Source organism: Daucus carota, chromosome 7 (assembly GCF_001625215.2).
Source record: "Daucus carota subsp. sativus chromosome 7, DH1 v3.0, whole genome shotgun sequence".
Lineage (NCBI taxonomy): Eukaryota > Viridiplantae > Streptophyta > Magnoliopsida > Apiales > Apiaceae > Daucus > Daucus carota.
Window position 1 is genome coordinate 1,029,384 of NC_030387.2, and position 13,948 is coordinate 1,043,331.

At 33.2% G+C, this 13,948-nt stretch overlaps 1 protein-coding gene across 3 annotated transcripts; it reads right to left on the reverse strand.

The window, feature by feature from the left end:
• Positions 1-512: 512 nt before the first annotated feature.
• LOC108193799 (uncharacterized) lies at positions 513-6,911 on the reverse strand. Of its 3 annotated transcripts, XM_064081864.1 has the most exons (4): positions 6,699-6,876; positions 4,106-4,172; positions 3,461-3,530; positions 513-2,035 (listed from the first exon to the last, which is right to left on the reverse strand). In XM_064081864.1, the coding sequence occupies exon 4, from the start codon at positions 2,011-2,013 to the stop codon at positions 745-747; it is 1,269 nt and encodes a 422-aa protein (XP_063937934.1). In that variant the 5' UTR covers positions 2,014-2,035; positions 3,461-3,530; positions 4,106-4,172; positions 6,699-6,876; the 3' UTR covers positions 513-744. The 3 variants fall into 3 exon arrangements, with proteins under 3 accessions (XP_063937934.1, XP_017216107.1, XP_017216109.1); XM_017360618.2 differs by lacking the exon at positions 4,106-4,172 and having other exon boundaries at positions 6,699-6,911; XM_017360620.2 differs by lacking the exon at positions 4,106-4,172 and having other exon boundaries at positions 3,461-3,526.
• Between the last annotated feature and the right edge of the window lie 7,037 nt (positions 6,912-13,948).

A 13,948-nucleotide genomic window follows, 5' to 3' on the forward strand; every position in this document is an offset into this window, starting at 1 on the left:
CATCTAGATTCTTAGGGTTGGAGATGCTCTAACCACTTTTATTACAAAATTTTAAGTCTCTTATAAAATATTCCTTTTTCCTGTTTAAAGTGGATTCATACTATACAATATGTATGTATATAAGATACTAGAACTATCTGCGGTTATAAGTAATCGAGACACTAATGATCTGCAGAAACTTGCTTACTTTCGTCAATCAACTTCTTGTATCTGCCAGCGGCTACAATCTGGCTGTCATTTTATGTGACACTACAGTGTGCTTAAATTTTACTTTCTGATATCTGCTACTCAAACCAAGAGGTCAATTCTAGGGTAGCCTATTTCTATTAGTACCCACTTTCAAGCTATATATCTCAAAGATTTAGCGAAATTTAAATAAGAGAAAACTGCAGATGCATGCACTTGCACAATCAATCACTCCTCATACTTTAGCCGCACACTTCAGCCTCATGTGCGGACACTTCAGCCTCATGCGCGGCTAAAGAAACGTTGATCTCTCTCATATGTGAGAATGGAACTTCAAAAACAAGTAATAGAGAAACTTGACGCAGGCATGAATTTTGATACTAGTTCAGCCTGGATAACTATAAATCTTGACCCTGCCACTTAATGTTGACCCAATAGAGCTCAAGAAAACTCGTCTAGCTAATGCATTAAAGTTGGCTTACCACACTAATAAAGAACATGCAATCAATAAACAGAATCTGTAAAGTTGAAATATTCTGAAATCTATACTGACACAATCTATGATAATGCAGATGGAGCAAACAAACGGCAACACTTGTATCCTTCAGCATCACGATCCATACCGTTATCATCAGAATAATATAGGAAAGTACGAGTCTTCAAGTCATACACACCATATCTAATGACTTTACCAGCAGGTGAATAGTTGTCAAAGAAATAAATGTGATTCTGCTTAAATCCAGGGTAGCCATCAGAAATTGAAACAGAGATGCAGTCATGCCAGCCCAAGAATAGTGCTTCTTTATCTTCAAGATTATTTACCTCACTCCAGTAGTAGTAATCTATGTTGCTCATATTCAACTTATAGATGCTGCAAGATTCCGTAACTCTTGAAAAATTATTACTGAATACCCTCTTAATCATCAACAAGTCTCCCCTTTTAGATTTCACCAGAGAATTACAATTTCTGTAATTACTACGACTTCCAACTCTCCTATTTGCAACATTCTGATAACTACTACGACCACTAACTCTTCTGGTCTGATTATAATTAAATACGTTAAACCAATCAACTATAACAGTTTCACTCGTGAATCCATTGGCATTAGCATCATAATTGTGTACAGACAAAGCAGCATACCTATCAATAGTGTAGAATTTCCCACAGTAGAAGATCATGTCTTCAATTTCAGATGAGTCTTTCTCCAACACGGCCCAATAAGCAGAAGCCGACGACAATAAGCACCTCTTACCCTTTAAAATGTTATCATCACTACTAGGAGCCGGCTTACAAAAGGCAAGTGCAAGACCATCTCCAACTTTAAACTTAACACAAAGAACACACCTAGGATCGGTAGGACAACCTTCAGACATCACAAATTTGATAGTACTGTGTTCATCGAGCCTCAAATGCTCCGCAAAGGGTGGAAGCTGAAGAATAATTGCTGACAAAGGGTTGTAAAGAAAGGCAGTTGAGCTATGAAAAACCTTATCATCATACCCTACAAGCAACCATCCATCGTAGGAAGCATAAGCCTTCGCATGATCGAAAAGGCTAAACGAAAGTGTGGTCTTCCTGGCAGACCTATCAGCGTTAATAGGAATCTTGCAAGTAATAGTGCTAAAAGTTATACTCTGGGGACGGATTTTTTGTTCAAGCAATAACCATGGAGCTGGTGCAAGAGTTGTGAGGAATTCTTTAGCCAAGTGACGCCATGAAGTGCAGACACCAAGACATTGGTAAAGATCAGGAACGTTTTGTTTGTTTGTGATTAATTTTTGGAAGATGATGGAGAGTAGTTCATGTAGAAGATCATCCCAAGCCATTCCAATAAAATAGGCTGAAACCCTAAAATATGAACCAAAACGTTATTTTTGCAGGATAGTTATAATTGCTTATAGTATCTCGTGAAATTAAGGGGCATGTATGGTCAAAATTGAACATGATTATCTTGGCCAAAAATAATAATTTTGAACATGACTAAAAAGAATATGTAGTTATAAAGGTTAAAATCGAGTCGAACACGTGCAAATAATAATATGACAGATTCGGCTCACTTGTAACTATTCATTTAAATTTGATTTGGATTTAAATTAATAATTTCTGTGCTCATATTCGATTCGACTCGGAATATCAATGTTGTATTTGATTAGACTTGACTCCAAATTATACTGAATTACTATTTTTGTATATTTAAATTTGAATATGAAGAAGTTACTTTTAACTTTGCCATATAATATTTTACATATTTCTTAGTAAAAAAAATTATTACTGTTTGCGACAGTAATACTAAACAGAGCCTATATAGTATATACATGATCAAGAATTCGAGTCTGTTATTAAATTTCACATCTGTTAAATTATTCAAACTATCCTAAATATATATGACTGTATTGAAGTGATCTAAATTCATAGATCCAGATTACTTGTATTCAATTTTAAATCCATACATCACAATTTTTTTAATCTCATGATGAATTTGTCTTTTAATTATTAATTAAGGAATTCGTGCATGACGATTCAAAAAAGAAAGGAGACATAACCTTTTTTGTTGGATCTAGGTTTGAAGTCTTGGGTTTTGATTTTAAATCAAAAAAGTTTAAGTTCACCTAACCTAAAGAAATGATATAAAATTTAAAAAATATATTATTTAAAATTTTAAAGTTCATATCACATTTGTTAAATTATTCAAACTGTAACTAAATATTTACTGAATATTATAGCGGTATCATGTTCATTTTTAATTAATAAAATCTAATACATGGATCCAGATTACTTGGATTTATTTCAAATCCATATATTATAATTTTTTTAATCTCATGATGAACTTGTCGTTTAATTATAAATAAAAGAAGATCGTGCATAATGATTCGGATCTAGAAAGGAGCCATCTTCTTTCGGGGGGTTGTAATGTTTGTTGGATAGTTTGGTTTGACACTCATTTTACCTAGACATAAAGTCTTATATTTTGATTTTAGAGAAAAAAAATTTAAGTTTGCCCAAGTTCAAATATGATATTAAATATTAAAATATACATATGAATTTAATGTTAAAAGTTAATATAAAGTACTATTTGAACAAATTATTTTTTTTTCATTTTTTATTTGATAACAGTTAATATTATTATTTCCAGACACGTTTTATAAATTTTGTTATTAACTGTTGAGTTTCGAGCATCAAACACAGTGCATAAGATAATAGAATAATAATCAAAACCCAAACCAGTATCAATGCGGAAAAAAAGAGATTTAATTCGGAGACCAGATATTGTACCTTTTGAAACTTGGAGTCCTTAGTAACTTGAATCAGCACGTAGCCCGTCTTGCGATCAACAAGAATCTTCCTACGAACAACAAGAAGTTTAGTACTAGTCACAAGCAATTCAATCTCATTCTCTCTTCCATCCAAACCTCACTTTGTGTTTGAAAGGCAATAGTTTCTATAGTAAAACATATTTTTTACTTCTATCCACAATAAGATACTCCCTCTGTTTTAGAATACATGCCCAATTTCTAAAAATCACGTAGTTTAAGAAAAGTGAATTTTGAGAAAAAAGAGTTGTATTAAGTCACTAATTGAACATAATATGAGGTATATGCTTGATCTCAGAATTATAAATTTACATTGAAAGTTGAAGTGGACAAATATTTTGAAACAATTTTTTTCCCCAGAAGTAGACATGTATTTTGAAACGGAGGGAGTACATCTTATGTATTTATATCTAGAAAGCAGGGATACTCTATATAGGAGAAGAACTGCGAATGGGACACGCGGGGGTGCGGGGGTGCGGCGGAGTGCGTACGGGATACACGGGGTGCGGGAATGGGGTGCGGGAGTGGCACGAATTGTAATTTAGAACAACTTTTTTTCAAAGAAAAAACTTCAAATTAATCAGTCAAAACCTGTGTTACTCCTTACTTGTCTATGTGTGATCCGATCCTTCGTTGTCATCGCTGGAAAATCTTTTGCAGGTTGTCGGAAAGAGCTGCAGACTCACGGATAGATGAATTTTGGCGAGGGACCACGGGGTAGAAGAGGGCAGAAGAAGAGGGGAGATGAATGGGGGAGATAAGAAAATAAAGCCTACAGATCTGTGTTTCATGTGTACGTATGTATACACTTTGGTACACGTGAAATGAACCTGGACTGAGGGATGTCCACATTCATTTTTTAATTTTTTATTTACCTTTATCACTTAATGGGTTGCTGGCTTCCAGCTATTTTAATTTCATGTAATACCAATCTGTACTACCAACACTAACATTAATTTTAGGAACTAATTAAACTTCTCACAATCTTAAATATAAAAATACATGGTTTAATTGTTATGAAAATTTATAAATTATATTTATTTATATAATAATATATATAATATATATATATATATATTTAATATTTTAATATTTGTTGTATCCCCTCGCACCCGTATGCCCATATTTTGGAATTTGACGAATTCCTGTATCCACGTACCGCGCACCCGCACTCCCGCACCCGCACTCATGCTTCCTAGATTTATATAGAGCAAGAGATGGGTTCATAAAAAACCTAATTCAAATTAGGTGTTTTAATAAATCCAAAATCTATTGAATAATTAATTAACTCCCATTTAATAAATATTATAATTAAATTCGAATCTCCTTCGATAAATTTGATTTCTTTAAACCCACTTAATAAATACTAAAATCAAACTTGAACTACTATTTAATTCAAATTAAATCTCTTCTAAGTGTTCTTGTACGTTTTAAGTGACCAATTCTCCTAAAACCTAGGTAATAGGCTTACAAGGATCACATCATATGTTATTAACATTTCCTAACTTGAAAGCTCATTTATGGGTCGAAAGTGGATTATTAGAGATTTTGTTCCTTTTTGGCTAGTGTCCGATCAATTTCAATTAGTAGGTACACGAGCCCACCATAAAACACAATTTAAAATAGTAAGGGAACTCGTCCCATTTTTCAGGCTCATTATAATTCAAATATTCAATATTTCAATAAATGAGAATATTAGAGGGTCGGAGGGTCTCGATCCACAACCAAAACTCTGACACTATGTTAAGTGACCAGTTCTCTCAAAAGCTCAAGGCGTCGGGTTATGAGTTTAACATGTTAAATATTTTTAACATCCCCTCTACTAGAAAACCCATTTATGGGTTGAACAATGGATCGCCAGGGGTTTCATACCTTTTTAGGCCTGGTGTGTTGTCAATTTTCAATTTCAATTATAAAGTGGGGATCTCATCTCATTTTAGGGCCACCATAGCATACAATTTCAAGTACTAGGTGGAGGTCTCATCCCGTTTTTCATACCCACCATAATACAATTTTCAATGTTATCATTTATTCAAATATTGAATATATGCAGTGTTCTAAAAGTCGGCGATTAATCGGGATTAATCGCCGATTAATAGCTGTTCGGTCGGCCAACGTCTTGATTAAGCGTTAATCGGTGGAAAAATCGTTTTTTTCTCAAAATCAGTCAAAAGACAGGATTAATCAGGAATAGCCGGTGAAAAATCGGTGAATTTAAAAAAAATAAAGTTAAAAGTTAAAAAAATTGTAAATTGTAAATTTAATTTCAAATAAAACAAATGGCACTGAAATGATAAATCACAGAAGTTAAAGTTGTGTTTATTACCTTTCACTCTTTCAATATTTGCCCCTAAACTCTAATTACAAAAATCTGCAATATCTTCCTTCGCAAATTTAATCAAATTCAAGCTTATATATGAGATGACTGGACTTGTATATGTATATAAAGGCATGTGTTGTGCCATTAAAAATCATTAATCTTGTGATTCCATAAGACTATAAATTTATAGTATATATATAATTATATTAATATTTATATAATTAAAAAAATAATATTAAATTGATTGTGATCAATGATCTGATTAATCACTCCGATTAATCCCCGATTATCTGATTAATCGCTAGACGGTTCCTTCACCGACTAAGTCCGATTCCCACTTTTTACAACAGTGAATATATGTACTATTGTGGGCATGAAAAACAACGCGAGGTCCTCACCTAGCATTTGAAATCAATGTGATTGTAGGCCCATAACGGGACAATATTCCTACGTAGTAATTGAAATTGACTAGACACTAGGCGGGCAATGGACGAATTCTCTAGTGATCCATTCTTCGACCCATAAAGGAACTTTCAGAGTTCGGGGGATTTTAAGAAAATATGATATAATCTAGGGAAACCCATAATCTAACATCTTAAAGTTTTAAATGGATTGATCACTTAACATGACATCAGAGCTATAATAATAAATGAACTCGAGTTCGAGTCCTAGTGACTCCCTAATATTCTCACTTATAGAAAAACTGAATATTGTACTGCAGTGGGCTTGAGAAAAAGGGGAGATCCTCGCATACTCTCTTAATTCAGGTAAATTAAAACAAACCCTAATTTAGTGAAGTTAAAAAAGGGTAAAGTGTAAACATCACTGATCATATGCATACATAAAAATAAGAAGAAAGCGTATAAAAAATTTGAATTACCTGATTAAGAAGGATGAAGAACGAAGAAGACAGCTCTGGTTTATTTTAGCTGAAATTGTGTATCTCTTTATGAATTTGTTACGTCTCTCGCACTCTGCTCGCTCAATTCACTTCCCTTTGAAACCCGAACTCCTCTGATTTTGTGGTATTTTGAAACATGACTAGTGTCTTGTATTTATTAGTTAAAAAATGTTTGCAAGTATATATGGGATGGGTTCGTTGGGGCTGGGCTGTAGTAAAAGCAAAATATACGGATCTTTAAAATTTCAGGAGAGGTCCCTCGGGACATGGGGCAGGAAAATCAATTAATCCGGCCCAAATCGATAAAAAAAAAAAATGGTGTTTCTAGAGTGTACTCATGGGCGCACAATAACAACTACTTTTTGTTGAGATGGAGATTTTTTATTGGTCATGAATTTTGTGCATATGCCAGGGTCATGATTATTAATGAGATTTTAGCCAATAAAAGTCCTCTGTCTACTCAAAAAGTGGTTGTTGGTGTGTACCTATAGGCACACACTTGAAAATCCATATAAAAAATAAGATAATATTTATCTAGCGCAATATTTTTGGGGAAAATATAAATGTAAGAGGATTTGTTTCGAAAGTAAGAAGTCTTTTTGACACCTCTTCATCTGCAAATAATTGTAGATGAGAAGAAGACACAGAGACAAAATACTGATTTTTGAATAAGAAAAAGAGTGGATTTGCAGGGTAGCTAATGAATTGGCTTATTCGAACAAAGTCTTGTTCTTCGGAAGATCATCACCTTCGATTTCTGCTAAATTACAACTCTGATATCATATTATATACATATATATTTTTTTTTACTTAGGAACCCGCGGCCACTATTCTTCGGGTGCACACTGGGTAAACACACGAACTCACGTAATACGTGAACCAGGTAAACAACAATTATTTTGTGTAGTAAGACATAGATAATGACTGAAGTATAAGATGTTATCTTAAATTTTGTGTAGTAAGACATAGATAAAGACTGAAATATAGGGTATGTTCAAGAGAGAATCATTGGAGAGAAAATCATAGAACTCTTGCTTTGTTTCTAGTATTAGGTAGGGTTCGGCAGCAGCACTTAAGTATTAGTGAGGGTTCTGCAGCAGAACTTCACATGCAAAAAAATGTCAAATTCTATGTATTATATTTTAAAATTATTTTTGAACACACAACGATGAAAAAAGCATGTATTTAGATTTAGATCCTAAAAATTTATTTAAAATTTAGGGTTCTGCAGCACAACCTTAATGGTTCCATGGTTCTATTTTAGGGACTGGTTCTCTCTTAAGCGCGGCCCCTGAAATATACACCCTCCATCCCAAAATACATGTCGCTTTGACTTTTTGCACGTAATTTGATGTGCAAATAAAACATACTTCTATACATTATTTTTCAAATTTTCTTTTTCTGAATAAAAGTATAATATTCATATTTTTATTTAGAAAAAAAAAATTTTGAAAAATAATATATAGACATATGTTTTATTTGCACCACAAATTACGTGAAAAAAGTCAAAAGGACATGTATTGTGGGACGGAGGGAGTAAGATGTTATCTTAAATCATTCACGCATAAGAGGAAACTATCGATGATATTTAATATTTGGGTCGCGATCCAAATAATCGTAGATATAAATGTAATTATTGCAATATTATGCAGTTTCATATACTAGATTAATAATTAACAACGAATTAATCCAAAACAAGAACAATAATTATACAAAGATGATAATATGTAGTAATTAGATATCTTATCAACTGATTAAAGAGATCATCGGAAGAAGAAAGTCTTCTAGTCAGGGTATCTAGGATACGAATGGTGCGGTTTTTATTTAAAATCATGTATTAATCCGCACATACGGTTTGGTTAATTTTGTAAACCATAACTACACCGCGAAAATAAAAGCCACATGAATCATACTAGAAAATTTTAGTGCGGTATGGTGCAGTTTATGCATTCAAAAAATAAAAATTTTATTAAGGGTAAGCAAACGGTCGGTTCGGTCAGAAATCGAACAGAAATAACTGAAAAGCAAAATTCTATATTTACGAATGGGGCTTAATACGGTTGCATAAAAAACGAACTTTCAGAGAAAAAAATTATAATAAAATAAAGAAGCAGATTATAAGTGAAAAGTGGATTTGGACTTATAAGTTATTAAGAGTGTTTGGATATAAATTGATTATAAGTGTCAGAAGAAGCTAAAACCCCAAAATAAGCTTGGTTTTTTAACTATTTATTGGACATCTAAGCTTCAATATAAGTGCTTCTCAAAATTATCCAAACAAGCAGAAGTGGACTCTATGTCAAAAAAGTACAAAAATTCCTTTGTCAAACACCCGCTAAGTCATCAAATTTACAAATTTTCATGATTATACATGGCAACAACTTGTTTTTGTGTACAATGGATACAACTCAACTAACAATTCAAAAGCAGACCCTCAGTTCACAATAAAAACCAGACTATATTCATTCTCATGAATGTTCAAATAATCCATAAAGAATCCCAATAATAAATAGTTTGCAGAATTGAAGAACCGAAGTTTGAATTTTGAAAGTGGAAGTGTGAAGGCTCTGTTTGTGATTTTTTTAAAATTAGATATATGTGGTTATCTTGTTTTATTATGATATATTATTAATGTTATATATAAATATATTTTAAAAATCATATATACATATGTAACTTCAGGTATTTCGGTTAACAAAAATTATATTTTAGAAACATGATGGAATCGAATTGTTTGTCCCGAAAACAGAACTAAACTGACTCTCAGGATATTTCAAATCCAAACTCACGAAATTGTACGGTCAAGTTCGTTTTTCAGATAATTGCTTAGAGCATCTCCAAGAAGCTCTTTATTTTCAGATAATTGCTTAGAGCATCTCCAAGAAGCTCTTTATTTAGGCTCCTAACTTGAGATTTGAGGAGGGGGAGGAAAAATGTTGCTCCAAGAGATTCTTAAGTGGCTCTTAAATTTTAAGAGCCTCTTGTTTCTCTCTCCTCTCTCCTCAAAGTTAAGAGCCACCACATGGCTCCTAACTTATTTTTTTACAATAAAAAAATCTTTCCTTCCAATTCATCTCCATCTTTCACTCTCTTTTGTTGTAGTGGAGCCCAATATATGAATAAAATATTAAATAGAGAAGAAATGTAGAGAGTATTGTTGGAGTTTACACTCTTAACTTTGTTCTAAATTACTAAGAGCCACATTTTTTATATTATATTTAGGAGCCAACAAGGAGACTGTTGGAGATGCTCTTATCCCGAAAACAAAATTAAACAGACTTTCAATTCACACTGTTTTGTAAGGCTAATGAAATTCATGTGCTCCGCCGTCCGTCCTTTCTCGGTAAATCAGAGAAAATAATGAAATGATCGTCCGATTGCACATACCTCAGCTAAACCTCAACTAAACAGTTGGTAAATATTGTTAATATCTTCGAATTTAGACTTTATTTAAATACTCCATCAACTTGGCATTTCTCGTAATATTCTTACGGCACAAATATTCATTGTTGTTTTATTTCTAATTTCAATTCAATGTTCGTTGCGTCAATGATTTACAGTCAAGTTCTCACAAGGGTTGTGAGTCTGCGACTTAAATAATACACCCACTGGTAATATATGATAATTTTATTATTTTTATTTTAACACGCAACTGATAAATTTGCTTAAATACCCATGGCGCTCAATTATAGATTATATGTTAATTTATGTTATATATGCAGTGTTGTAAAATTCCCCGATTTAATCGATTAATCCCTGATTGATCTCCGGCAAGATCGGCCACCGATTCGAGTTTTGAAATCGGATTAATCCTTATATATATTTCTTAATCGAAGTATATATGATAAATTATTAAAATTAAAATACTATATTACTTTAAATATGAATAATTATAGAGTTTCTAAATAGCTAATATAATAATAACTAAATATTAAATAATATTTTAATATTAAAATAAATCCGATTTTCACTCCGATTAATTTTTCCGATTAATCCCCGATTTATGATTAATCACTGAATCGATAGCTCAACTGATTAGGTCCGATTCCCATTTTCTGTAACACTGTATATACACGTAATGAAATATTAAGTCTTCTCAAGTCACTTCAATGCTATTTGTATATTACTGCTAGTGTTCTAAAAATCCCCGATTTAACCGATAAATCCCCGATTAATCCTCTGCAAGGTCAGCCACCGATCCGATTTTTGAAATCCGATTAACCCTTATATATATTTCATAATCGAAGTATATGTGATAAATTATTAAAATTAAAATACTATATTACATTAAATATGAATAATTATAGAGTTTATGAATATAGTAAATATATTAGTTACTAAATAGCTAATATAATAATAACTAAATATTAAATAATATTTTAATATTAAAATAAACCCGATTTTAACTCTGATTAATCCCCGATTTCCGATTAATCCTTGAATCGGTAGCTCAACCGATTAGGTCCGATTCCCAATTTCTGTAACACTGATTACTGCACATGGGTATATATGAAATATTAAGATCTTACCGAATAAGTACATAATCAATTAATCATATACTACTATACTAATTCAATATTTTAACCCGATAGTTTCATTATATATGTAATTGATGCTGTTCCCAATCTCACTACCAAACATTAATTTGTATGTTTTCTGTAAATAAAATAACACTGTGGTTAAGTAAACGGGTCAAATCTATATAGACTATGTTCATCTGGTCTCTAACAACAAATGATGGATGCGTTTGCATGTATTTAAATGGCAATTGATTCGGATCGTAACTAACCATACTATTTTTCAACCCGTGTCGGAACAATTTTAAACATAAATATATTTTTTCCCCAATTGTTTAACTTTATTGGTTGTTAAAACTTTTTATAAATATTGTTTAACTTATAAGTATCGAAGTGTTTTTTTGAAAATGGATACCTAAAATAATGTAAAAATAAAGAATTACCAGTAAGGCTGTTATTCGGTCCGGGCCGGCCGAGTTTCGAGCCAGGCATAATTCGAGCCGAGTTTTATATAGTCGAGCCGAGCCGGCTCATTTAAGAAAACAAGTCTAAATTTTTGCCCGAACTCGACTCGTTTATTTTCACAAGTCGAGTCGAGCTGGCTCTGTTAGGATAAAAAGCGAGATTCAATCTTCTAATGCAAAGCACACACACAACAATATATTTGACGGGGAAAACCCACGTCCCAACTTGTATTATTAATCAAAACCATTATCAATAATACAATCAACCAAACTTGGATACTCAAGCCTACTACTCAAGTATCCGCCCTCGAGCGATACCTAAGTCTACATCTTGAGCACACCTATCAAACACAATATGACTATGTATATATAGTCATCTCAAACTAGACAAATCAGAATCTAATTCTAAAACAGCTACACATAGTCCTAATCCAATTCTGATTTTCAACTCAAATCAGAATCCAATTCCAACTAGGTATTCTATCTTTGCGACCAAGACATATCTTATAATAATTGTCTAAACATACAATTATTATCCTTATATATTTTGGATCACCAAAGTCCATGTTACCTTGTAATGGGCTGATACCTAACAATCCTCCCCTTCAGCCCAATACAATCAACAATCACGATGAAGACACCGGCGTCCATCCGCCAATGCCTCCCCTCGAACAAGAATCTTCATGTCTCGTTCTTCCAAATTTTATCCATCTACAAAATCACGTGCATCAACCTCGAGTGCTCTTCCATCCATGAGTCACCCGATCCTTGCTTTCACAATCCTCCGGCCTCTAGAAGAACCATCCAATCTTCTTCCATATTGAGTCCATCATGATTGATCCACGGTGCAAGTCAACCGTCATACCGCACGTAACTTTGCCTCTTCCTGCTAACAAAACCTCCATCGTACTCTGCATTCTCGATTAAATCCCGAATTTTCCTCCAACCTCATCAATCCCGATCCTTACCTCGCTCTGATACCACTTGTTAGGATAAAAAGCGAGATTCAATCTTCTAATGCAAAGCACACACACAACAATATATTTGACGGGGAAAACCCACGTCCCAACTTGTATTATTAATCAAAACCATTATCAATAATACAATCAACCAAACTTGGATACTCAAGCCTACTACTCAAGTATCCGCCCTCGAGCGATACCTAAGTCTACATCTTGAGCACACCTATCAAACACAATATGACTATGTATATATAGTCATCTCAAACTAGACAAATCAGAATCTAATTCTAAAACAGCTACACATAGTCCTAATCCAATTCTGATTTTCAACTCAAATCAGAATCCAATTCCAACTAGGTATTCTATCTTTGCGACCAAGACATATCTTATAATAATTGTCTAAACATACAATTATTATCCTTATATATTTTGGATCACCAAAGTCCATGTTACCTTGTAATGGGCTGATACCTAACAGGCTCGTTTAGCTAAACGAGCCGATTTTACCGAGTCGGGCGAGCTGACTCATTAAATTTAACACTAAATCGAGCCTAAAACGCTACCCGAATCCGACTCGTTAATTTTCACGAGTCGAGTCGAGTCGAGCCAGCTCATTTCACGAAACGAGCCCAAACCTTTGCCCGGACTCGAACTCGTTTAACTAAACGAGCTGAGTCGAACACATCAAAACGAGTTCGAGCCGGCGAGTTCGCGAGCTGCCCGGATCGAATTACAGCACTAATTACTAGAAAATGATAGTTTTCCTGAAAAAATAAAAACAATACTCCCTCCGTCCCATTTTAATTGACACTTATTCCTTTTTGGGACGTCCTAAAAAGAATGAACCTATTAAACTTACTATTTTTGAACACTACTTTTCACTATTACACCCACTACTTTCTTCCACTATCTCTATTCTATAATAATATAAACACTATTACACCCACTACTTTCCTCCACTACCTCAAATCTATTATTAAAATTTTGATGGGTCCCACCACTTTACCAACTTTTCAACCTTTTTACTACCTTTTTCTTAATCTCCGTGAAAGTCAAAGCAGTTCAATCTTTTCGGGACGGAGGGAGTAACAATTTTCATTTGGTGACAAAATTGGCATGACCGAATGCCAACCACTGAAGCTACTCTTAAATCTTTTTCTTTCTTGGGAAGCTACTCTTAAATCTTAATTACTAAAAACATATGAAATTTTTCCCTGTGGTCTAAACTTTATTAAAATATAAGTAACAACAAACATAAGAAACAATGTAGAAACTAGAAAAGTTTA

Bases quoted from the DNA above. Each gene is read 5' to 3' on its own strand.
- LOC108193799 (XM_017360618.2), bottom strand. From the start codon at position 2,013: ATGGCTTGGGATGATCTTCTACATGAACTACTCTCCATCATCTTCCAA.